Below are 26,507 nucleotides of genomic sequence, written 5' to 3'. Positions count from 1 at the left end.
AATTTCCATATTTGAACTAAAAGCCACAAACACTAAAATATTTTGGCAATATCTTAAGATATTTTCTTACATTTTGATCCACTTTGCATGTGAATTGCAGATAACTGAACTATCTATCTTGTTTATAAAACCTTATTTTCTACGAATGTCAAAATGATTAACATATCATTTACTGTTTTCGTTCACACATTTCATTTACATATGTTGCTGTTTATACTATTTTCTTACATCTGTGTCTGTTGAGATGAAATAAAGAAATCAGAGTAGTTGTGCGAATTCTCGTACAGTACCACTTCATTAATTCATGTAATAATGCTAGAAGGACAAGAGACAGAAGATGTATATTCTTTCACAAGATTGGGGAAAAGAGAAGGAAATTTTTGTGTGGCAGCAGCATGTGCTGGGCAATTGCAAACAATTTCCAAAAACTGCTGTGAAAATCTTTATTCATATAGTCAGCAGGCCGTTAACTTTTGTTTTTTTCCAGTTCAAAGTTGAGCAGTATGTTGATTGCTTTTATACAGAGACTTAATATCTTGAGATCTACTTAGTCTTTAATATTTAATAGTTCATTTGGGGTATTTAATAAAAGAAAAATATGTTTTTCTCTTGTTTCTGCTAATGTGTAATAGAAACCTGAGCAATAACAAGATTACAGATATTGAAGAAGGTGCATTTGATGGAGCTTCTGGTGTCAATGAACTATTACTCACTAGCAATCGTTTGGAAACTGTTCGAGACAAAATGTTCAAAGGACTGGAAAGTCTTAAAACACTGTAAGTATGATTATTTGAGGGCTCTTATTTCTTCTTTTCCTATTTTTTTAAAGTAATTATTTTAATAGAAAGCACTTTATTTATTTATTTATTTATTTAAATTCTTTTAATTTGTCTTTAAAACTTTGATTTTGGATTAGCTATGGATTACTCAAGCATATATTAAGTCTTTTTCCTATTTCACAGAAAGGTTCTAATAAAGAATATGAATTTTTTAATTATTGATATAATATAGCTGAAGTTCTTCATTGTGATTATTAGACTACAGAAATTATGTTCCCTCTTAAATGATGAAGCAGTTGAGAATAGTAAACATCCAACTGCGGAAACAGAAATGGGAACAGAAATGGGAATAATCATCTGCTTAAAAGCAACAGAATTTTGCATTGGAATTAGACATTTCACCTAATGGAATCTGATTCAATCCAACTCAATTTTGCTAGAGGAAAAAATGATTCCGGGGGATATTGAAACATGGGAAATGATTTTCTCCTAAGTAATTTTAATGGTATTTCAACAGCGAATGGAGGATTGAAAGTACTATAGCTTGAACTTATTTCAATCTTTCCATGAAGGTAGTTTAGCTCTTTCCACTCAAAAAAAAAAAGATGTTCATACAATCTCCAGCTTATTGGCATTCTTCAGCATCAATCCTTTTGATCAGCAGCCCAGAGCCAACATAAATGGTCTCTAGGGCTTCAGCTGTCTGAAGATATTGAGCATTTTTAATTTTTAATATATCAGACCTATAATATACAACTTTTCATTTAAAGCTGATGAATTTGTTAGAAGCAGCTAGACCACAGTGTAAAAGAAAATTCTTTATTTGTTGAAGGGCAAGTAGGAAAGCAGCAAACTTCAAAGCTCCTGTGTTTTCTAACAGATATATTAGAGATTTTAAAATAGGTGTTTCATGCTTTATTTCTGTAATTTTTACTAAGTCCTGGAGTCATGCTGAGGAAGAGTCTGGGTAGCTTGATTTCTTTCATTTGAAAGATTTGAGAATGTAGTAGAAGTGCTTTCTATCTTTTATCCTATTAAAATTTAATGTGGAAGGGATCTCAGGAGGCCAGCCTGGTACAGACTTCTGCTCAATATAAATAGCAGTTCTGTACTCACTTAGGCTTGGAAGCTTGAAGTATGGACTGCTGTGTGTCCATCAAATCCTCTGATTTGGAGGATTTCAGTCAGTTTTATTTATTGTTGATTACTGATTCTGTTACTGAAAGAAAAAAAGCCAAATGATTAGGGAAATAGCCTCTTGCATTGGAAAACAAGTTTTTGTTCTCCACTTCTCTCCACACATGCTACACTCAGGTGCCAGGTGTGCACTCAGGTGCACATGCCAGGCAGTGCATGGGTCACTGTGGTTCCTCTAATGGTAGCAGTATCTTCAAGTCACGTCTCTTGGCCTTCGCTTGGGCAGCAGTTCAGCTCTCACCCCTGCTCTCACACCACTTTGGCTCCAGGCCATACTCCAGGAGCTGCTCCTTTGGCTTCAGCCCATGCCTGGGCTGCTGCTCAGCACTGTCCCTACTCCTACTCCAGGGTGGTCTTCTCAATTTACCATCTCCTTCCTCCTCCTGCTATGGCAGGAGTTGCTTCGTTTTACCCCCCACTTTTGCCTTATTTTAAACTTGCAGGCTCTCTCAACTCATCTGATCAGTTCAGAAGCACTACAGCCTCCTCCTTGTGGTTTGTTTTTTGGCTGCAACAGGCTGATTGGCATGGAGCAATCCCTGACCTCTCCTCACTGAGGCCACCGCTTCATGTTTATACCTAGTTTAGTTTAAACATTTGCAGGTACATTTTTTTAATTTTAATCTCTTTGGTAGAGTGCACAGAGGAAATGTTAGGTGATCCATGCTACTTGAAATTCAGTTGGAAATCAGTGCTAACACCAAACATCACTGAGTGCTTTGACTAGCCATACGCTGGAAAATGCTGACCTTTATTTCCTCAGGATGCTGAGGAGCAACCGTGTGAGCTGTGTGGGGAACGACAGCTTCACAGGCCTGAGCTCTGTCCGCCTGCTCTCGCTGTATGACAACCAGATCACTACCGTGGCACCCGGCTCCTTTGATACCCTGCATTCCCTCTCTACACTGTGAGTCATATCTGTGTCCTTTTTAAATGCAGTGCATATGAGGGAAGAGGAAATTGGGTGAGAAGTTGCCAGTCAGTTTACTGAAGAAATGCTTTCTGTGGGTAGCATCATTCAGGAGCTTACTTAAACCTCATTTTACATAAAAAGTGACACTTTGCACTGAGTGACTAATTTGTGCATATTAAGGGTGGCATGTTTATAAATAATGGAATTGTCGATATGCTTTTGCTGAAGTTAAGAGATGTGAAAGACTTCTATAAGTAATTTCATTTTTATAACTGGCATGTAATCAACTTAGCTGTCACTTCAGATAGGAAACTTATTCTCTGGAGCAAATAAAAGATGGAAATCTTGAGATGACAAATTAATGGAATAGCTGTTGTCAGGTTAAAGCTAATAATGTAAAGTAATCAGCCTTCATCTTTATATGAAATTATTGTATAATCAGTACAGTGTGGCTTGACAACTAGGTAAGTCTTTGACGGTTTTAAATTATTTCTAAATGAGCTCTATTAGAATTCACTATGTGGAGCCTAAATTACAGCTTTTAACTATGGTTTGTACATACTGTTGTTTGAAGACCTGTATTTAGGCTTAGCTTTTTGAAGATAGAGTACTTAGAATGAAAAAAAGTTCTGTCATGAGAGGTGAACTTTCATGTGGTTCTAGAAACCTCTTGGCCAATCCCTTCAACTGCAACTGCCATCTTGCGTGGCTTGGAGATTGGCTGAGAAAGAAACGCATTGTGACGGGAAACCCTCGCTGTCAGAAACCTTACTTCCTCAAAGAGATTCCTATCCAGGATGTGGCAATTCAGGATTTTACATGTGATGATGGTAAGAAAGTTTATATTTTGAATTTTACAACTTCAGCTTTCATATGAATAATTTCATGAATTCCATGGGGCACAAAGTAATGTTCTTTAAATTGAGAAATAGTATTCGTTAAATCACTTCATGAGTTTCCTACTCATTTACTTTGTCAGTTTATAAACCTTTCACCCACTTTTAGAAAATTAGCAAGCATATGGCTATAATATACATACTTTCAAAAGTTTTTTCACTTGTGTTCTGTAATGTAATTACAATTAAGAGATAACACAAAGTAAATTAAATGCTGTAGTTCAAATGAGAATATTTTCGAATGTTAATGCTCAAATCAATCACTCCTTCAGACTGCTTGATGAGTTATCGTGATTTTTTGCTTAGTTTGTAACTTCCAGAATTTCAGAATTCCCCTCAACGCTTATATAAATAATGGATATTTTGCATCTCTCTCACATGCACTTCCACGTATTGAATTATTAGTTTGTTAGTTTCCAAAACTGTAACTTTCCTTTAAAGGGACTCCATTTATTTTAAATTATTTGCTTATTTTGAAAATTAGCAAACGTATATTGCTTTATTATACTTCATTTTTAGTTGCATTCTTTCTTTAATGTTTTGGGTTTTTTTTTTTTTCCAAACAATAGCATTTTTATCTAGTAATCTAGTAAAACATCATTGTATAAGTGTTACTTGAAACATAAATTCTTGGAACAATGAAATGAGAACATTGTCCATTCATAGAGATATCACAATGCAGAAATCTCATTTTTTACTTATGGGAATTACATGTAGGACACTGTAGCTAATCCTCAAATATTATTTGCATAGCAATCTTAGCGTCTGTATGTTTTTAATGACCAGGAAATGATGACAATAGCTGCTCTCCGCTGTCCCGCTGTCCTGCAGAATGCACTTGTCTAGACACAGTTGTTCGCTGCAGCAACAAAGGCCTAAAAGCTTTGCCTAAAGGCATCCCAAAAGATGTAACTGAACTGTAAGTGGTGCATGTTTTTTTCTCTTTCATAAAAATCAATGTCATATATATGGTGTCAGGTTCAACAATAAGGGGAGCATTGAAGAATTTGCTTACAGAAATCAGTTGAAATTTATTGATATACTGCTTTGTAGATATAAAGTCTTTCAAAGAATCTTGAGAACGCTGAAGTTATGTTTGAATTAGCAATGCTGGCTATATCTCAAAACACTCTAAGAATCCTCTGTTGCTGCAAAGCTTTAAAAATTTATAGAGAGAGAGTTATAATCACTCTTGGAATTTGTAACTCCTACAATTAAACATTGTGTGTGCCATTATATTACAATGGATTAAATTGTAGGCAAAAGTGAATCTGATTAATCTGTGAACACTACTCTAAATAGGAAGGAATGAAGTTCAGTTATATTCAGAAGCAAAAAAAGAGCCAATTTAGGTTAGATATTAGGAGGAACTTTTTCAGTTGGAGGCTGGTGACGCACTGGAACAGGTTGCCCAAGGATGTTGTGGATGCCCAGAAAGAGGAAGGCAATAAATCTAATTTTTCTAGTGAAGGGTAATTTATTACTGTCTTCAGTCCATAACATACTGCATAAGAACAGGCTTGTGATTTTTCTCGTATGATATATCATGAGAGACACAGGAAGAAACTAGGAAAGATGATCCTAATTACAGGCATGACAAATGAATTTGCTCATATTAAGAACCAATGTCAGTCCTTGCTATTTCTACATTAAAGCACTACCTCTGAAATGTCAGGTCTTGTTTAGTGTTTACTGTGAGAGTGGGGAGACACTGGAACAGGTTGCCCAGTGAGGTTGTGGATGCCCCCTCCCTGGAAGTGTACAAGGCCAGGCTGGATGATGCTTTGAGTAACCTGGTCTAGAGGGAGATGTCCCTGCCTATAGCAGGGAGTTTGGAACTAGATGAGGGTCATTTAAGGGTCACTTAAAGGTCATTTCCAACCCAAACCATTCTATGATTCTGTCATTCTCTTTTGTGATAGTTCAAGTCCACACTTAACATCACTTGCATAAGTCATACTTAGTTTTTACCAGTAGGTGTATGTGAAATGGAGATGATAATGTAAACATCTTAAGAAAGCATTTAAGAATTAAAAAAAGAATGCTGTGTTAACTACTTTTACTTCATAATCTTCATAGTATCTGATATAATAGTGTTTGCATCTTAAGCTCCGGTTGCCGTAGAAAACAGTATTTATACACAAGGCTTCTTATAAAATGAGAACATTATGTATTCATTCAAAACTTTCTTTGCTGTTGGATTCTAAGATTAGTAAATGAAGATGCTATCATTTTAATGAAAAAAAAAATACTGTTTATTTTATTTTTCTATTTTAGATATTTGGATGGAAACCAGTTTACTCTTGTTCCTAAAGAGCTCTCCAACTACAAGCATTTAACACTTATGTAAGTAGCTTTAAAACAACTTGCTCTACTCATATGAAAACAAAATCAAAAAATCTCCTTCTTCGTTATACTTGGTTTTATTTTTAGAATAGAAAAAGAAAGAAAGGAAAGTATCTTTTAGTAAACATAACACTCAAATACATTTTGTAATGGAGGGTTTTTTATTGCATTGATTATGTCCAACATATGATATACTCAGTCGCATTTTATAAACTGGGATGTTTATTCCAGTAATTACATCACAAAGTAAATGAAGTATTAAACTAGAAAAAGTTATAAGATTTTTAAAAATATGTTAAGGTATTACAATATTTTGTGACACAGCTCCATAAAGGCATTATAAAGAAAGATTCCATAGTATGCTTTATATAGGAATAGCAGGAGTAGCACATGCTACAGTTGTAATACTTGAATGTAACTGCTCTGAAACTTATTACTTCTACTTCACGAAAGATTTGAATACGATTTCCGGACTTTGGAAGAGTAAAATGAGAGAAACAGGAAGGCTGTCAATGTAAATGGCTGTAATTCTATTGTCTTTGTTAGCACTATAAAGATTTGTGCCAGCTGAGTTTGAACTGCATAACATTCTGAAAGTACTTTGCGGTTTCAGTGTAATCGGGGCAAGAAGTAACAAAAGCAGGGAGAAACAAAATCCTTTAAATTTCTTCTTGACTGATTTTAGAGCACTGCTGCTAAAATTGAAAATAGTTTGGCATTCAAAACCAAGACCTTTATTTCCTTTACTTATCTAATGCTAGCTAAAAGTGGCTGCGCTCACAAATTTAGAAAAGAGATATTTTCAAACCTTTTTATATTTTACAAACAACATCAGAAAAAAAATCCTGCAATATTCTCAAATGTATGTAGGTCACTCTGAAAATAATACCTCCTGTTTATTTCCATGGAAGCTGAACAAATACAAAGAGCTCGATAACATTAACTGATAGAACAAATTCTCCACTACAAAAAATGGTTTTTCAACAATGTCACCAACATTAACTGCATTTTTGCTAATGTTGAACAAAAGCCTGCATGTTGTGCCCATAAAAATCTGCAGCAGTGGAGGTGACCCACTGTTGCCACTGCTGAAATGCACCACCACCATGACCTCAATGCACTCACATTCACTGTTTGTTCTCCTTACATGTTCAGCAAGCATCAACGAATGTCAGTGCTGTAACATGGAGGAATTCAGAGACACACCTTTGCTTCACCCGCACTTCCATGGCAGGTGTCATTTTGTGAGACAGCTCCTTTGCAACAAAAAGTTGCAAAACAGAGTATTGGTGGGAAGTTTCAACCTCTACTGCCCTACAACCAACATCCACTTCTTACATCATGAGTCAATATGATAAAATATAATTACTTTTGAAGCAGCCCTCACATACACTGTAGACCTTTTAGGAAGTCTCTATTGAACATATAGGGAAGTAAAATCTAACTTGAAGCACACAGAAAATAAATGTTGGAATTTCAGTGCATAGAAGAAGCCAACATAGATTGAACTGTATGCATTAATGGTGTCACTGGAGAAAAGATACATGACTGGAAATGAAGTTAATTAGAGTAACAATAACAAGGCTACTATCACAGAGGTTAGGTAGTCCTGGTATATTTTTGACAAACATAGCCAGAAATCATATAACTTTACCTCTTTGTTGAAAATATACATGAACTACTTAGCAGACATCTGTAATACAAGAATTTATAGTTGAATAGTAAATAAAATACAAACGATATTAACAGTTTCCATTTATAAGACTTGTGTATCAGACACTGTTGTTATCTCTTCTGATTGTATCCTCATACAGCTGTTCTGAATTTGAGAATGTTCCTCAGCTGTGTTTGGAAGACCAAAATACTATGCGTAATTTTCCTGTGGCCAAGCAAGGAATTATACTGTTGAGATCCAGACATACACAGACAATTATTTATTTCTAATTTCTTTCTCACTTAAATAGATTGCACTGTCATCCATAGCTAGTATGTTTGCTATTATGAGTCAGTTGTCTTACATGCTTTCATGAAATTTCAAATGGAGAAATATGTGTACTGCATAGCTACTTAGCAGTCAAAATATCAACATCACCTCAGAAACAAATGCTTAAACAGATTCAGAATTAAATTTCACCACCAAACTTTAGTGAAACTTTAGTGAACTCGCCAACAGAAAATGAAAACTATAGCAAAATATGAGACTCAGGAACAGGCATTATTCAAATTCAATACAGCTTCTTCAAAGCTTCTTTGAAGCTGCCAGTGTACCACTCCAGCTTCTATCATACTTGCACTTAAGATTTTATCCATTAGAATATCGAACAACAAGAAAGATGTTAAGACCATAAATCATATGTAGTATTCTGTATAATAGTCTGGGCTTTGATGTATTCAGCCTACAGATGTGAAGTAGAATATTATATGATATTTACTCAGGTTTCATTAGGGACATGAAAAAAAATGATTTCAACTTTAAACCATCACTTTTATTTCTATATTTGGGTTCATGTAAGATTGTGTTATTAACTTAGTAGCATGGTGGACATTGCTGTTGTAAAAGAATGCATCACGCTGCTTTTTCATCTGTGTTGAAATGAAAGTGCTTTTCATGATCAAGCTAAATGCTTGCTGGGCTTGTGTATGGCATGTGAAAATAAAAATGTGTGCTGCTTTAAATATTGATACCAATGATGATGCTACTTCTACTAATAAAAGTAATTTGTCTGTCAGTTTAACTTACAGTGTTTCAGGACTCGGGCAGTCATTTTAAGGTCTGAATTTTTGAATTTATTTTTTGTAGAGATTTAAGTAACAACAGAATCAGCACTCTTTCTAATCAGAGCTTCAGCAACATGACTCAGCTGCTCACCTTGTAAGTTTAAACATGTAACATTGACACTAAAAACATTACAGTGTTTTTTGTCTTGAAAGAAAGGGCATTTTGTTGATATTAAAGCTTGCTTGTTGTAGAGGCTGTAAAATAACTTGTTTCCTAACGAGCTTTGTGTGCAAAAGCTGTTTATGGTCATGCTCTGCATTCTGTTTACTGAATGCTTGATTCACTTGCTGACAGTAATGTGTATGTTTTCAGAATTCTTAGTTACAACCGCCTGAGGTGTATCCCTGCACGGACTTTTGATGGGTTGAAATCACTTAGGTTGCTGTAAGTATTATTTTTAAACTATTATTATTTTCCAAAATTTTTATTTCGACAAAGCAGACACCGGATTTTAAAATCTATCAATTATTTGAGAAGTGATAATTATGTAGTCACAGAACTCTAAACTTGTTCTAGGAGAGTATACTGTCAAAATGCTGCACAAGACATTAGATGATCCTGGACAATGTGTATACACTAAAGCATATGCTTATGACTTTTCTGCTTTTTAAGTCTTGACTGTACCTCTTCTTGAGTTATGTTCTTGATTGTTATGATAATTAAATTCTAACAAAAATGTAGTATACATAAATTTCTCAGTTATATATGAGGGTTTTCCAGCTGAATCATGAAGATATTTATTCCAACAATTTCCGTGTTTCTTGCTTCATTTATTTGAGAGTATTTCCAAAACCATTTCATTATGATTAACTATTGAAAGCCAATAAAACAAATTTTTGATTCTAAGAAAACTTTCACTCTTAATGCTAAGAAAAATGTGGTTGAAAGGACATTAGGAGAAGCAACAAAAAGAGAGAAAGCAGAATAAAAAACAGTCTGTCTGATTCAGTTTCAGTTTGTTATAAAAAATGTTAAATTCTATATCAAAAGATTTCCCAGCTGAAAATGTAATTTTTGTCTCTATTTTTATATTTTATAACTGTTTTGTAGCTTAAATTAATTAAATGTCTCAAGCATTAATTTTTTTCTGTATCTCATATAACTTCATTTACTTTATATAAATACAAAAAACTTCATCTGTTAACCACAATTCTGTATACATGCAAATAAATGTATTTGTGTAAAAGGAGAGACTTTTATGTAGGAAGACCAGTCCCAGTATAGATGCTTAATAAGGTCTTTAGTATCCAATTAAGAAAACAACCTTAATACTTATTTGTATTCATGAACAGTCAGTGCCTGTGTTTTTCCCTTATAACTATGAAAGATAAAAAACACATGAATAAAATTAGTGGGAATTTCAGGGAACTGATGAAAAAAGACAGAAACAACGACTATTCTGACAAGTCTAAATTCAGTAAGCACTTTGCAGAAATACACTTTTGACAGACCTTTTTTCTTTGAATTTTAAAATATTCATATCATTATTAACATTTTTAATTAAAAATATAAGTTGAAAAAAATCAAGTAATAAGTAGGCAGCTGGTTAGAGCTTTAAAAAAAGATTGGAAACACAGAAGTACTGGGGAAAAAAAAAGATTTAAACTGTTTACAAAAGCTGAAACTTTAAAAATGAATCTGCAGAGTTTTACCCGTATATCTTATTTTATTTATTTTCTTTCTAAGGTCCTTACATGGCAATGATATTTCAGTGGTTCCTGAAGGAGCTTTTAATGATCTTTCAGCATTATCACACCTGTGAGTATTCAGATGATAATCATGTGTTTTACATTAAGTTTAGCAAATTTCATATAGTTGAACAGTGATAACAGTCTGCTCAGGAACAACCCCATGCAGAAGCACAGGCTGGGTACTGGCCAGCTTAGCAGAAAAATCCTGGACCTCCTGGTGGGCAGCAAACTGAATGTCAGCTACATGCCCTTGTGGCAATGAAGGCTAAAGATTCTCTGGGTTAAATTAGTAAGTGAGCAGTAAGGTGATTAAGTAGAGTGTTCACTCCCTTCTGTTCAGCCCTTGTAAGGACAGTTCTGGAATACACATTCAGTTTCTTCATTGCAAAGTAGGTGCGTACAAAACAGAGCAAGTCCAAGATAGGAGCAAGCAAGGTGGAGTGGGCAGTGTGAGCTCTGTATTAGCTCTGTGAGCTAATTAAGGAGATAAAAGAGATTTTAAGGATGGACCTAACAGCAGTCTTCAAGCCTCTAGTCTAAGAGAATTACAGCAATGACTGAAACAGATTTTTCTCAGAGGGTGCAAAGTCAAGGATAAAAGTCAACAGTCACAATGTGCAATATGGGAAGTTTCATTGAACATAATAAAAAATTCTTCATCATGAGGGGTGGTTCAGCTTTGGAAAAGGTTGTCCAGAGAAATGGAGGAATCATCCCTCTGGGGATAGTCAGAACTCAACAAAGCAACCCTGCTCTGACTTTGAAGTGAGCTGTGCTTTGTGCAAGAAGTACTAATTGACCTCCAAAGAACTCTCCCAACCTAAATTATTCTGTGATTCTCTGTTGATGGTTATTAGGTTGACATTGAATGCATGGCATCTGATTACACGATCTCATCTGTGGCAATACTTCTGTTCTTAGTTTTCAGTGGGAACTCAGGGCAAGTTTCCTACCTATAAACCATAATGTGTTTATGGATAGTTATTAAATCCTTGTTTGCAGTTGAGGAGTAAATTGACTGATGCCTTTAGATGTACTTGTTTTTTTTATTTTTCTGAGCAGCTGGAGTTTTAAATGATTATCTTCTAGTTCAGTGTTGGACATTTGCATTTAATTTTCTGTTTCTCAGAAATTTGATGAGCCTGATTAAGCTTTAAGTCACTGATAACTCATTCAAAATCTACTATTAAACTAGCTCAACTGTATCAAATATCAGTAAGACTTAAATGGACTTGATTGTCCTTGCTGTTATTTTTTTCTTAATGCTACTAGTTATCCTTTCTAACATTCCTATTTTAGCAGAAAAGCTGCACTACCTCAATTTGGGCTGACAATTACTCTTGCAAATATGACCTGGGCAAATTATAGATATTTCTTTTTACATGGGGAGTTCCCCATGACCCAGCCATATCACCAGGCCTTGTTTTTGTTACTACTCTGACTAAAGCCTGACTGAACCTGTCTATATGTACTTGTATATGTATATATGCAATTTCTGCTATTCAGCTGGAAGCATACAACTATAATGAAGAGAATGTCCTTCTCAGTGTGGCAGAAAAGAGTTTCTGCAGTAGTTCCTGCCACCTTTGCATGCCATGGATTTTATTCTGTCTTGAAGATCCACTGATCCAAAGTTACTCAGCAGTCCGAAAAAAAATAGCTTAATGGTTATTGTATTCCTTGAAAGGATTATGGATATACCTTTAGAATAGCACAATGCTTCTACGTCCAAATCTGCATAAGATATAATTGTTCTCAGAGCTTTAAGAGTATTTATGATTTCTAGCAGAAAAAAAAGTAGAGACTAAAAAAGCCTTTAGACAAATTAATTCCAAAAAATCTCTAGCTAAATTACTTTTTAATTTAAAAAAAAAAAACAAGTTTATTTAAAGAAATAGATTTGTTTTTGCAACGGGGGCAATTCTTACATAGCTCCCACTGAGTTAGGATGGTGTAGCTTTATGTACTTATAAAGGAAAGGTCTCTTACAGAAGAGATGTGAGTTCATTGGGAGAGCTCCAAAGAGGAAATAATTAAATCAAATTTGGAAGTTTGGAAACAGATGGTTTGTACGAGCCTGGGAGTCATAAACTGAAAAGGAAAAATATCTGGGTGGAACTCTGTGAGGTTGCTCTGGTTGCTTTGGAAGAAATAGTTTTTTCTTGCTAACCTAATTTCCAAATATCAGTTTCATTCTGATGATGCAGCTAACCTCACTCATTATTGCCAAAGGTAACACAGAACTAGCTTACAGAAGTGTAGCCAAGAATGGCTAGGTTTTTGACCTGGTTTACTACTGAAACTGTTCATTTGGAGCCTCAGCTAAGACACTTAGTGCACTTAGGGTCAGTTTGGTGGAGGCAGGACTGATTAGTGTTTTTAGGAGGTTTTTTTTTTGCCAACCTCAGTCTTCTGGGGTCTGTTTTCATAAGCAAGCATTTTAAACCTTATTCTCTTTTTGCTTGTCTGCTTTCCACAGCGCTATTGGAGCAAATCCTCTTTATTGTGATTGTAACATGCAATGGCTGTCTGACTGGGTAAAATCAGAATACAAAGAACCTGGTATTGCACGATGTGCTGGCCCTGGAGAAATGGCAGATAAACTTCTACTCACAACTCCATCTAAAAAATTTACTTGCCAAGGTACTCTTATTTATGTGGGGGTTTTTTCACATCCATTTACAGTTGAGCGTTTGTTATAGAGTCTTCACTCTCCCTTGTCATCATTTTTCCTTGTGCTTAGGAATGTAGCCACTGCATTCAGGAATTGAATCTAGTTTTAAGACTTCAGTGACTTTTTTCCAAGCAGAAGGTTGAGAAAGAAAGTCTTCTGATTTTCAGTGTGACAATCCTCAGTATCTGGTTTACATGGGTACCTAGTACTGTCTTTGTCGTGAACTGAAATTTAATTATTTAATCTACACTTCCTTAGCCAAAGAAAGTTCTTTACCTTGGACTTTTACAGTAAATACAGTAAAAAAATTCTATAAATATATTCAAAATTCTTACAGTCTGCATTATGTTAGTGGTATGTAGTTGCATCAGTATGTGAAGAATGGTGTTTTCTTTGATGTTTCAGAAGAAAGCCTAAAAAATGCAGAGTAGGTAAAAGATGTGATTTCCTTTATAGAGGAAGCATTCCAGAATGTTACTATGTAAGGAGGTTTCTTTGGGTGTGAACCAAGTTCTTATCTGTTTATCTGTTTTGTTGGCTGTTGGCACCTTTATCGCAGCTTGTATTCTATTTAATTCTCAGGTTCTTTTCCTGAATCTTAGAATCTGTTGCCTTAGAAAAGAGTCCTTTTGATTCATATGTGAGCATCAACTAGGTTTGTTTTGCTGTTTAATCTTTCTCTATGCTGTCCACTTCTTTGTTTTTAAATATTTTGAAACCACACTGTATCTTCATTTTTCAGACTCAGGCTTATACTTGTAAGTCATTACTAAGCTTAGAGTTATTTGTGAGGCATCGGATAAATATAGTCTTGTCTTTTGTAGAATTAATTTATTCTCAGAGTCTAGGTAATCTTCAAGATATTTTTTACTCATTCATCTCTTAACACATTAACATGTTAATCCATTGTAAATTCTTTAAAAAAGTGATGGGACTTTGCCAGAGTTAGCTCTCATTCCAAGTTGTTCTTTACTGCATGTTCATCCTATTTAATCTTCTCTCCTTAGACTTTCTGTGAAAAATGTTTTTGGAAACAAAAAACACTAGAAATTCAGCACTTCATTTTTTTATTTTAACATGATGCCAATTGATTGTCTTTCCGTCCAAATCCTTCTTGCATTTTATTGGTAGTGCTTCTTCAAGGTCATAACCTATGTTATGTGCATATGATACTAATCTTTTGCAGAGTTCCTTTGTCTGATTTTAAGTAGAAGATCTAGTGGCCAGTCTGATCAATTTCTCTACAAGCATCCACTGAACATTGGAGATAGGCTCTTATTACACATTATTGTAAGGATATAAGTGAAAGAATATTTTCAGGAAGATGAAGGACTTGCTAGGTTATTTTTCCATTTTAAAAAACTGAATCACCCCTTCCTACAATCATTGTTATGTTTCCATCAGAATCCAGATAGTATATCTTGCTTACTGCCCATCAGAAAATATCCTTTATATTATTATGCAGGGTAAGAACTGTATTTGTTTCACTTCCAAGAGTGGAGATCTGGTATTATGGATACCTTTGAGAGAAAATAATTTTCCTGCTACTGTTCTTCTGTGAAGATGCTCATAATTACAGATTGCCACTCAGAAGCTTTTCAATGACATGATGGCCCTGTAAAACCTTATATGTCTCTTACTCAAAGATAAGTAATTTTATCTTTTGCTTAAAAATGATCTTCTGAATAGCAATTAGGAAGATCCTCTATTCCTATTAAGAGCAAAATTCTAGGCTTTGAGGGGAGATTTTTGACAGTTATTTATCTGTTTATGTTATGTTGTTGTGTACAGAAGTGTGTAATCCCCTCTTATCAGTACCTGGATTCATCTGAAAGTGAAATTAGTTCTTGAATCTGAATCACATAAAAAATAGCTTGCTTTGAAAATGAGCATTTAAAAACAAAACCTGTTTTAAAATCTCATAAAATCACTGGAAAAATGAACCTTATTCTAACTTATGAATTGCTGTCTTGCAAGGATCATCCCATGGTTTTTTCTTCTTGCAGTTGTTTTTCTGGGTTTGTGGTTTTTTTTTTCCTTTTCACGTGGCCTCTAACAAGTTCTCAATCTTTTACTCTTTTACCATTCATGCCCTGCTTCTAGAGATTCCAGGGCCTTGTGGTTTTCTGATACCAGGTAAGGTTGCAAGTAAGACCTGGAGTGGATGATATGTTTAAGAACAGACCTTCTGACCTTCCTTTTGTGTACCTCAAACAGACTTCTTTCCTACAACATGCATGCTTACTGTTTGTTTTCCCTTTTAGTGAATTCAGAGCTGACTTGTCATGATGTATCATTTAATGTAGATCTATGAAAAACTTCATTATTTTAAAAGCCTAAGATCAGGTTCTGAAAGTTACCTGATGGTTGCCACTCCATTGTACTGACATCAGTGATTTAATTAGCAGTTTCACTGTAAAGTGACTCTGTAGATACTGATTTTGTTTCAAGAGCAAAGAGGATCTCCTAAAAAGTCAGTATTTCTTGCAAAAGCTTCTGAGAAACTGTTTTTGAGAAGGTTGATGTTATGTTTTTCTTCAAAAATATTAGATAAGTAAATGTGTGAGCGTATGTGTACATTTATTGATAATGAAATAATACACAGTCCATTTTTCACTCTTCACGGAAGAAAAGTGCTTTTTTTGCTTTTATTCTAAGATTTTTTTCCAGTTATAGCTTATGCAAAGATATGTATATATCAATACTGTGAAAAATCAAATAACAGAATATTAAACTTTTTTTTTTTTTTTTAACATACAACAGTCTGCTAGTAAATATAAGCAAAGAAGGGAAGAAGAGAAAATACAGTAAAAATGAGAACAGGGTCTGAAACTTCCTTTTCATCAGAAGTAAAAATATCTGAAGCACTTCAATTTTTTGATCCTATAGCTGAGGAATTGTGAATCAAATTATTCATTTGTCTTGGATACTGTACATATGGAAAAGTTTGAAATTAAAACTTATGACACAAAATCAGACAAGCTTACTTAATAACTTGTTGGAAATGATGTTCCCATTTGGTCACTCTGTTTTAGAGTTGAAATTCACTTTGCTAATTCATACAGGAAAACAATGTCTGTTAATTAATGTTCTTAAATTCATGCCAAATAATAATCATTTTATTGAATGGGAAGTAGAAATGAGGCCATGGTGTTTGGAACAAGAAAGAGCAGACTTACAGTCTACAATAAGAGCTTCTTACCCCATATGTTTTTCATAGCACATCTTAATACCCTCTAGCAATAATTTGTGATAGTCTAAGGTGTTTTTTCCAACTTGCCTACCTTTTCTGTTTGCTGCTTTAAGAAACTGTAATCAGCTATAGATTTTTCTCTCAAAATAAGGCAATGAAAACAAGAAGAGTCAGTGATCTACATAGATGGTGACTTTGGCAATCATCACAACTTATCTTACCATGAATTACTGGGTTCATCTCCCAGCATTTGCTTGCAAACTGCGACACAGATGGTTACTAGCAACTACAGATTAAAGGAGAAGTTTGTCAATCTTTCTGTAGCACCCCTACTGTATTCTTATAATCATATGGCTTCCTTCCATCCCAGTTCCTTTACAGTAGCTTATCAGAGCTTGCCAAATAAAAGATAATTTTGAAAGTTTAAATAATAGAAAGCAAAAAAAAACTCCACGTCACATCTCATTAAAAATGCACTGTTACTTCAGGAAAAAATTGCAGTCTGGCTTGTTTCATTTAAAATCATAGAGAGCAAGCAGGCAGTTCCACCACTAGGTCTGAGGAGTTTGTTTTGCCTAGTCACTGAAGAAATCACAAGTTATCCATTAAAACTTAAAAATTACCTGTAGATTTTTCCACAAGTCCAAGTCTGAAATAAAGCTGGAGTCAGTAATGTCATTAAGCAATAAAGCTGGAGATAGTAGAGAATGTATGTTCATTCTCTTAATAGGCATTTGGTCAAGTCACCCCTGTTTTCTTTTACAATAATTAATCTTGAAACTTGCACAAATTATTTGAAAATGATGCATTATTGTAAGCAGATGATTTCTAATTTTAAACAAATATCTGGTAATTTATTTGTTTGCCTGACAAAAGAAAAAAAACAAAAACACCAAAACACCAACTGATAGTTTATAGTTTGAAAATTTGACATGAAAAAGCAGCATTAAAATTGTAAGCCAACAGAAAATAAGCAAATATCTAATAAATATTTATATCTTAGGAATAAGATTTAGGTAGGATAAAAAATCAGTCTGGTTTTTAAGATTTTAGATCTTGTCAACATTGCTTTCTAATTTCTATTTTTATAACCATTGTAATAACCATTGTAACAGAAGCAAGACTGAAGGCATTAAAGGCAGCCGTCTTTTGTATGTAGATTCATGATACTTTGGGAGTCAGCTAATGCAGAAATGAACTATGGCTGACTCCATAATGAGACAAGGTGCTGTATAGACCTACTTATAGTGAGATAGCTCAGACAGTATACTTTATCACAGATGTTCAACTTATTTTGCTAGGTCATTTTGCCACTAGTTCTATGTAATCCTGCAAATAAAAAAAATTACAGTTCATGGTAACACCACCAATAGAAGGACTGGAAACTGCTATAGTCTTTCTTTTCTCAGAGACAATTTTTACCTGATAAATTTGAAACTGTATTCTTAATTTTGTTAATAAAAAGGGAAGGCAATTATCATGGATCAGAACTATACAGATTTCAAAGAATGAGGATATCAAAATCACTTTGGGGTCAGCTGCTGCTGCTTCTGTTTTTTTTGTGTTTTTTTTTTTTAAGAGATTAAAGCCAAAAATTGAGCAGCAAATATATCTGGGCATGTCAAAAGAATTAAGGACAATCAAGCATTCCATTCATGCAGAAATATCACAGTCTTAAAAACAAATACTGTTTTAGAATGTATAGCAGTGTAGCAGATACATCCTGTCAAATATGAATTAGTAGTTTGTTTCTGAATATCACATTTGTATTTTTAAGGGCCCGTGGATGTCAATATTCTTGCTAAGTGTAACCCTTGCTTATCAAATCCATGTAAAAATGATGGAACCTGCAATAATGATCCAGTTGACTTCTATAGATGTACTTGCCCATACGGTTTCAAGGTAGGTACTGGATGAAGAAGAAGAAAAATTAGTGAAGTATTAGCCGCTCCCTTTTAAACAACAGTTTGTTTTAACTGACTCCCTTCCATTAATATCTGTATTTTCTTCATAAATTATACCTGTTCCCTGCATAGGGTCAAGACTGTGATATTCCCATTCATGCCTGCATTAGTAACCCTTGCAACCATGGTGGAACTTGTCATTTGAAAGAAGGAGAAAAAGATGGTTTCTGGTATGTTGTTTTTAACTCTAATAACAGAATGAAAAACTGTTGACTTTTATATTTATGCAGGTGTTAATCTTTGGGTTCTCTTTGTTGATAATTGCAACTCAAAGGCGGGTTTACATTGCTTCTCAAGTTTTCAGACATGTCACTATCTGTGGAAAGCTTCTAAATCCCCAAAACTTTAAAAAACAACAATAAATGGATGTGATTAGTAGAGGCTTTTCAGGTCAAGACAACATAATATTGACTCCATTATGCTAATTAATAGCTGGCTTGATCCCTGCTGAAAAAATCTCACCATTCATCTGTTGTTGTGTGTATTACTTTAACAGACAGCATGTAAATGATAAAATTTAAATCCCAGTGAAAGAGAAAATTAATGATTCATTTGAAACTCACTATGCCAGCAGATAAACATGCTGTGAACATTTTTAATCTTGAGTTATTTAATCACACAGTACAATTACTCCAGATGTACTTCATGAATTATGAAATAAAGTTCTTTAGCATTCTTCTGTGAAATTATTAGTCATTTAATAATCTACACCTCAAGCTAGTTAAGAATGACACTTCGAAAAGAAACAATTCATTATCCTGCACTTCATTAAGACATTATTTTTATTTTTTAATCCATATTCTGCCCAAAGATCAAATACTTTTCTATTTAAAATTAAGTATATAGATCTTAATATTGTGTCTTTGGAATTTAAGGTGACACAGTCCTGTCTCAGGATTCAACCTTTTCCATTTGTTTAAACGCTACGTGTTTTGAAAATCAAAACATTTGTAAAAACAAAACAAAAATCATCCCTTTGAAAAGTTTATGTAGGCTTTATTTTCAGATATAAATACAGGTACTGTATTGTGGAACTTTAAATACAGATGTATAATAATGTATTTAACTAATAGATTAGTAGGAGTACTGCGTACTAATCTCTGATTCTGCAGTTTTCTCCATTCACTTAAATTGTTTTTAAGAACAAGACAAACAACAAAAAAAGCAGGATTATTTTCCTTAAGAAATATAATCTCATGTAATAATAGAAAGGTAGCAGTCATTTCAAAACCAGTTATTTCAGAATCGAAAAGGCACAAATTCAGAAGCCTTTTTGTCTGTAACTTAAAATGATAAAAATATTTGGAGAATATATACTACATTTATTTTATATCATCCATATTCTCTTAGAGGTAGTGATTATAATTAGCAACCCTATTAATTACAGAATTTCTCTGATCTTCCCAGCTAAAATATTTGTGTGCTTGGTTTTATTTTTGGTTTTACAGGTGCACTTGTGCAGATGGATTTGAAGGTGAAAATTGTGAAATAAATGTTGATGACTGTGAAGACAATGACTGTGAAAATAATTCTACTTGTGTGGATGGAATTAATAATTATACTTGCCTTTGTCCACCTGAATATACAGGTAGGAGTATAAAAGAAAGAGAAATTCCTGATAGGAAAGAGCTCTGTTTTTGTATGCGAGTAAATTTACTTTACAATTGATTTAAGGCCAAGTTTCCCTCAATAATTCTCTTCTGTATGGTTTGTAGTAAAAAGTAGACAATACCTACTCATTAATTTCCCTGTTATTTTTCGAATTATAGCATTTTGAATTTCAAAAGATGTTTCAAAATGTGTTGAAAAATGTGTTGAAAAGATGTTTCCTCACGTATGTTTACCTAGCACAACCAGGCCAATGAAGAATGCCCGTAGATGTAAAAATCCGAAAAATATATATTACTTTTATCTTCTATTTTCCAAGTTGCTACCAGGGCAGAAAAATGTCTATTTGTGCTAACATGGAAATGGATTTGGAGTCCTGGATGTTGTCCTGCCCTCCTTTAAAAATATTAATTCAGACTGTGATGAAGAAAATAGCATTACAAGAAAATAGCATCATTAGAGTTGGCAGCCAGGCTCCTCTCTTTGAGACACAGGGTACCTTGCTTGCTCTCATCATGTGTGTGAGAATGGAGAGTAGTTAGAACAGGAACATGTGAGAACAAGAAGAAAGATCTGTTGTTTATGTTCATCTGTTTCATAGTTTTTCTAGTTAGACAGATCTGCTTTCTGTCAGCTAGCAGTCCACTAGGAGAACACAGAGCTTAAATTCACAAAACCATTATTTGAAACACATAACAAAGATGCAAGATCCTCTCTAACCTAGGAATTAACTAACTATACCTAGTCAACCTCTTTTCTTAATATAACAATCCTATTGCGTCTATTAGTTATGCTTTTCATCATCCTCAGGGAGCACTAAATTTGGGCTCTGGAAAACTGGAAGGAGAGGTTAAGTAATGAAGTAATTTCATTTATTGAAAACACAGCTAACACCTTTTTAATCCAAGGCATTTCCATCATTATTTTTACAACCCACTGGATTGCTGAAATGATTTAGAGTATTCAGATTTGAAGTCAGTATTTAAATCTTGAAAACCTTCAGTAAGAAAAAATGATAGAACAGAGGTATAAAAAATATGTAATCTGTGTTTTCATCCAGTACTTATTCTGGGTAAATGTTTGGAACCAATTTCTCTATAAGGAATGAGCCACAAAACCTAAAGAGATATGAGTTAAAAGCATATGTAGCCAGAATAAGGTAAATAAGAATAATGGGGTGGTCCACATCTGCAAGATTAGACTTAACCTACTGCTTAAGAAAACTCTTTTGTCAGGTACTCCTCCCTCACTGTACTGGAAAGCAACTGAAAATTCAAGCCTTAGGAAGAAATAGTAGGTTACAGTGTCAATAAGTAGTAGCAGATCTTTGTTATTTCTCCTATATCTAATATTTCAGCTATATCTGAATCAAGCTTCAGATCCCAGTATTAACTGCTATCTCCTTTGAAAATGAACAGATACTCTTTTGCATAGGATGGAAGAAACCAGTCAAATCAGTCTAGTTTTCCTATTTAACAACTTCACGTTAAGAGGTTTCATGTACTTATTAAATAGTGGACAATTCATTTGCACATCCATCCTCCTCAGCAGTTTTTTGCGTGTGTTTCTTATTTCTTCATTTCTGACATTACCCTAGGTGCATTTGGACTGCTAGGGCAAACAGCTTGTTGTATTCATAATAACCCATGGGAAGGACTGTTTTGTATTAAATATCCATGGAGTGGATACAAAGGCTTGTTTATATGTGCTAGCCTAAAATTTTGATTGTGTGCTTGTTGCATTTCTGTTGTATTTTAATTGAAATGTATGTTTTACATTTACAATTAAAACTTCAATTGTAGTATTTATATATATATATATGTAGTTAGAGCAAAAAAATGAGAGCATAAACGTCTGCAGCATTTTTAACTCGATGTTTGTAATGTAGTTGGGTTGGGTTTTTTTTAAGTTAAAACAGAAGAAAGTGTGTTTTTTACTTGACTCATATCTAAGGAAATGGCAATTACTTTGCTTTGAGGAGCCTGTTGTTGTAGAATGCTGCGCATAATTCTAACAAGAAAATGCTGTGAGTTTCCATGGCAAGTGGTTTTGTTTGCTAGATGGAATTCTTTTAGAAAAGCAAATTTGTTTTCATAGATACAGTTTCTAGTCAAAATTGTTACTGAAATCAGTAGGTCATATAAATAGATTATTTCCAAACCTTATGAAAAAAAAGACACACGTTTTTCCAAACATGCAAGACCAGAGCCTCTGCTCACTTTATAGACGAGGTGGACATAAGTAGTATCAAAATTTCAAGTTTTTCTTTCCACAAGACACAGTACAGAATTCTACTGTACATTATCTGTCTTACAGAGCATCTGAAGTTAGGATACATTCTGTGAGATCTTAAGCCAGTTTCAATTCAGATAAATTATAAGGAGAAAATATAAAACATCATTTATCTTTTACACTTGACACCACTGTTCTTGCATAGTAAGTATGTTACTTAAGTAACTTTCAGCATTAAGAGTTACTCTGGGTACATTAGGATCTAGAAATAGTAGTGTTCAGAATATAAAATGATCTTACAGTTGCCTCAAGTGTGTATGAGATATCAAATTATTTATAGGATTGTTTTTTCCTTTTGCTCATAGCTTGATTTGAAAGCAATAGAACCCATACCCAGTATTAATACAGTGATTTTTCATTAGGAGTTTTGCAGACATTTGGATGTTGGTATCTGTTTTAAAAGGTTAAAATCAGATCTGTATATTACTATGTGCTGAGTTTTTTTCCTCATGGAAGGCATTTTTCAGTAGATAAACAGCTGTACCAGCTCGGCAAAAGTAGGCTAATCATCAGAAAAACTGGCTATATATCCAGTAGGTAAAAAAATATTTTAAAATATGAAAGTATGTATCTCTAGTTCAGAAAGTCCCTGAACCATAAGTTGCTGGAAGCTGAACAGTATACATACCAGGAAAATGCCACCACAGCCTTGTCGTGTTGTCTTTTAATTTTGCTGACAATGCTTTGTATTGTTTGTGTGCAAGATACCACGGCAAGGATATACTGAATGTGGAAGTGCATCAGCCCAGAATATTTTTTCATTCTTTCATTTGCAAATATGTTTTATGTTTCAGTAGCACAGTGTAACAAAGAAGTCAGTTGGAACCCATTGGTATGAATTGTAAATCATTCTGCTCTAAAATTTTAATACAATTGACTCTGAAAATACATTAAAAATACAAAAAACATTGTAAAGAATGTTACAGTGCAAAACTGTCACTTTTTGCATTTTTTTTTTTTACAATCCCTTGGAAATTTGCACTTCTTAAATAAGTGCTATTGATTAAAAAGAAGAAAAAAAGAAAGAAAGAAAAAAAAAAAAAGCCTGTTAGCTTACGAACCAGGAATCGATTTTCCTCTGCCTCAGTTAAGTTTTACAATTACCTCCACAAATAAAAGTGGAAAGACAAAGAAAGGTATTTGCACAATACTATGAGCTTTCTTAAGATCACAGACTGTAACTGTGAAATAACGGGAAGCAAATGGAATCATCAGGCATTCAGATTGTCTGATGAAATCTTGAGAAATAAAACATTAAAATGCTTCGCTATGTCCTGCACTCTTTAACTCTGCTATTCTCTTAACATTATCATCTCCTTTATATTAAACTCAGTCTAGTTAACATCAAGTCATTTTGTGTGCATTCTATAGACTACAGATAATCATTTATCTTTCTCATTACCATCAGTCATTAGATCACAAATCTAACAGATCCAGAAGTAAAATCTTTCTTATGCCATCAGTGGCATGTACTTCTTACCTTTTCTGTTTGTTTTGCTCTGCTGTAGGTGAGACTGAAGCTTGCTTCATTTTTGCTATATCAACATCTCTGCTGCTATAGCTGTGCATTAGCTTAATGTGCTATGCTGTTGTATTACAATGTAAAAAGTCTCTTGTCTCTTCTGTCTTTGTCACTGCAAGCTGCTAATCTGAATGAAGTGGAAAAAGGTCAGTTGTCTTTTAAGCCTATTTTCACTTTCCTTTCCTTAAAGGTGCATGGATTTAAGTTCTTACGAATGATCAAATGAATCGTATATAGATATCGTTTAGAAAGCTCATTGCAAATCCTGAAATCAGTCACATGGATATAGCTGTGAATACGTGTCGAAAGAATGTCATTGAAGATACAGATCACTGTGCAGGAATACTATAATATTACTTCTTTTCAGGTGTTTTAAAAATTTGTGCACCCATGATAGGACTGACAAAAAGGTTTATGTTGTGATCTTCTGAAATCTTTATTCTCGTCTTTAATACATACCTTGTTTTCATTCTAAAGTATGCTGTGTTTTATAGCACTGTTTTGATGTAATCTCTTTATTAAATGACGGTACTAGAAATTATGCTGGAGTATAGAATGGTAGTCCTTTTGCTTATCATATGTGAGTGACATTTGTGCCATAAGTATCTAAAGAATCTGAAATGATCTCATTAAGCTCAGGCTGTTGTACAGGAAAGGTAATGGTGAAGGTATTTATGATATGAACTTTGGTTGTTTTTTATTGTTTTTTTTTTTCTTTAAATTATTACTATTCTCTGTCTGACACCTATCTCTCTACCAGAGATAGTACATCTCCTATATAAGCTGATCTTCCATACAATCCACTATTTACAATCTGAAACTAGCATAATTGGAGACAATGTATTTGTAAATTGCATATTTAGTTCTGAAAAGCAAATGGGTCAAATAAACTTGCAGTGTATTTGCTGTCAAGTAAATTTGATAAATATAATTTGCACTCTATAAAACAGTGCAGTATTTCACTAATGAAAAATATTTTCATTAACCACTAAATAACATATTTAACAAGGCTGCAATTATACCGTCTATATTGACATTTGAAGAGTTATTCTTAGCAGTTTAAAGTAAGAGCCTGAATTCCCTCTGCAAATGACAGAGAGAAGCAGATACGTCCAGAAAGTGATTCCATCCACAATTTGGATACTTAAATTTGTATACAATTTAGACATGTCCTTCTTCTGCATTTTACAGTTACTTGTTTGAACAAGTAACGATTGGCCTCACATATTTCTTTCTCCTTGTCACTTCCAAAGTTATTTCTATATTGTTCTCTTGCTGTCCTAGTATGAAACTGGTTGATTTTATAAAGAGTCCTTTCACAAGGAGAACTAGAAAAAATGCAAGTTCAGTACAGAGAAATATAAAAGCTGAACTTTGTTACCCTTGCTTTTAATAGTAAATAAACAATGCAGTTATAATAATAACTAGTTCAGTGTTGGTGATTCATTTTGATTTATCACAAATATCCAGCAATGTGAATTGCAAAATTTAGGGTTTTCTTTTGTAAATTAAAAATAAAACCCCTAAACTTTTCTTCTGTGCCCATGAAAAATAGTTTTTTAAATGGAATTTAAACTGAAGATGCTACTTTGAAGAGACTCAAGCCTTAATTTCAAGTTGCAGTAGATGTTGCCTGTGCATAATTAGGCTTGCTGGTAGTTTGAATGTCTTTTAAATGTGATAAATGGTAGAAAGGCAATGAATTCTATACAGTCATTGTAAATGTATGACACAAGTATGAACTAGAAAATATTAAAATTACTGATTTTATCAAGAACAAATTCCTCACAAACAAATTATCAAAGACCTGGGGATGTGAACTAAGTTCAGTACAAAAATTAAGCAGATGTGTGTGATACGTGCTTGTATTTGCTTGCACACTGAACATGAAAGCCATTGTCAGTATCTAAGTTGCTTGGAGGATCATGGCAGACAACTTTTGAGCTGGCAATAGAGGGAACGAAGGATAATGACAAGTAATCATTTCAGTTTAGGCAAGCCCTAGACAGATGTAAATTTTGTTTTTATGTTTCAAAACTTAATTACATGGTCTTCTAGCTGCTACAGTGAAGCAGTTGTTTAAATTCACTTGGTAAACAAGTAGTTGCTTAAAATTTAGGCATGCAAGTAATGAAAAACAAATCATACTGTTTATTGTAGATACAGTAATGTGATAGCATGATAAAAAGTATGATTATTTCATTTAATCAGAATCAATCCACAGTCTTGTAAGATTTACATACAAATGCTGTAACTTTTAAGAACAAACCAGTAACTTTGCTACTGTTGCTTTTCATGACTTGTATAATTTTGTTTTGTGAAGATTAATACTCATGCTAATGTAGTTATTTGAGGTATATTAAAGTAATTTTGCTACATTTTCATGAAGGTGAAGTATACATCCTTGGCAATCTAAACCACTTACTTCTAGTTTGATAGCTGCCTTTAGTGATTCTGTCAATTATCCTTGTTTTGTTTTCCTTAATTGTCTTAAAGGCTATCTGCCTAAAGTTATTGTTTTCTGTTGTTGCCAAATAGCATAACTAAATGACTAGCAATGATAAACTAACTAAGCTACGTCTTGCAGCTTAGCTGACGAGAAGTAAGCAATGGTGAGCAAAGTGCAACAATTGATCAAATTTTAAATTCTACT

The 26,507-nt window shown here is 33.8% G+C and overlaps 1 protein-coding gene across 10 annotated transcripts in view; it reads left to right on the top strand.

The window, feature by feature from the left end:
- SLIT2 (slit guidance ligand 2) overlaps positions 1 to 26,507 on the top strand; it is a 245,029-nt gene that overhangs the window by 193,638 nt on the left and 24,884 nt on the right. For 7 of the 10 annotated variants that reach the window (XM_048942465.1, XM_048942466.1, XM_048942474.1 and 4 more), the window contains 13 exons: positions 633 to 776; positions 2,740 to 2,883; positions 3,553 to 3,719; positions 4,572 to 4,704; positions 6,063 to 6,131; positions 8,932 to 9,003; positions 9,223 to 9,294; positions 10,597 to 10,668; positions 13,081 to 13,244; positions 18,246 to 18,370; positions 18,505 to 18,602; positions 19,881 to 20,020; positions 23,974 to 24,000. In XM_048942465.1, coding sequence (XP_048798422.1) covers positions 633 to 776; positions 2,740 to 2,883; positions 3,553 to 3,719; positions 4,572 to 4,704; positions 6,063 to 6,131; positions 8,932 to 9,003; positions 9,223 to 9,294; positions 10,597 to 10,668; positions 13,081 to 13,244; positions 18,246 to 18,370; positions 18,505 to 18,602; positions 19,881 to 20,020; positions 23,974 to 24,000 — 1,427 coding nt within the window. The remainder of the gene's footprint in view (positions 1 to 632; positions 777 to 2,739; positions 2,884 to 3,552; positions 3,720 to 4,571; positions 4,705 to 6,062; positions 6,132 to 8,931; positions 9,004 to 9,222; positions 9,295 to 10,596; positions 10,669 to 13,080; positions 13,245 to 18,245; positions 18,371 to 18,504; positions 18,603 to 19,880; positions 20,021 to 23,973; positions 24,001 to 26,507) is intronic. The other 3 variants (XM_048942468.1, XM_048942467.1, XM_048942472.1) reach the window with 2 other exon arrangements.

This window comes from Lagopus muta, chromosome 4 (genome assembly GCF_023343835.1).
Source record: "Lagopus muta isolate bLagMut1 chromosome 4, bLagMut1 primary, whole genome shotgun sequence".
Lineage (NCBI taxonomy): Eukaryota > Metazoa > Chordata > Aves > Galliformes > Phasianidae > Lagopus > Lagopus muta.
The sequence above is the reverse complement of the archived record's forward strand: the minus strand, read 5'-3'. Positions and strand labels throughout refer to the sequence as shown.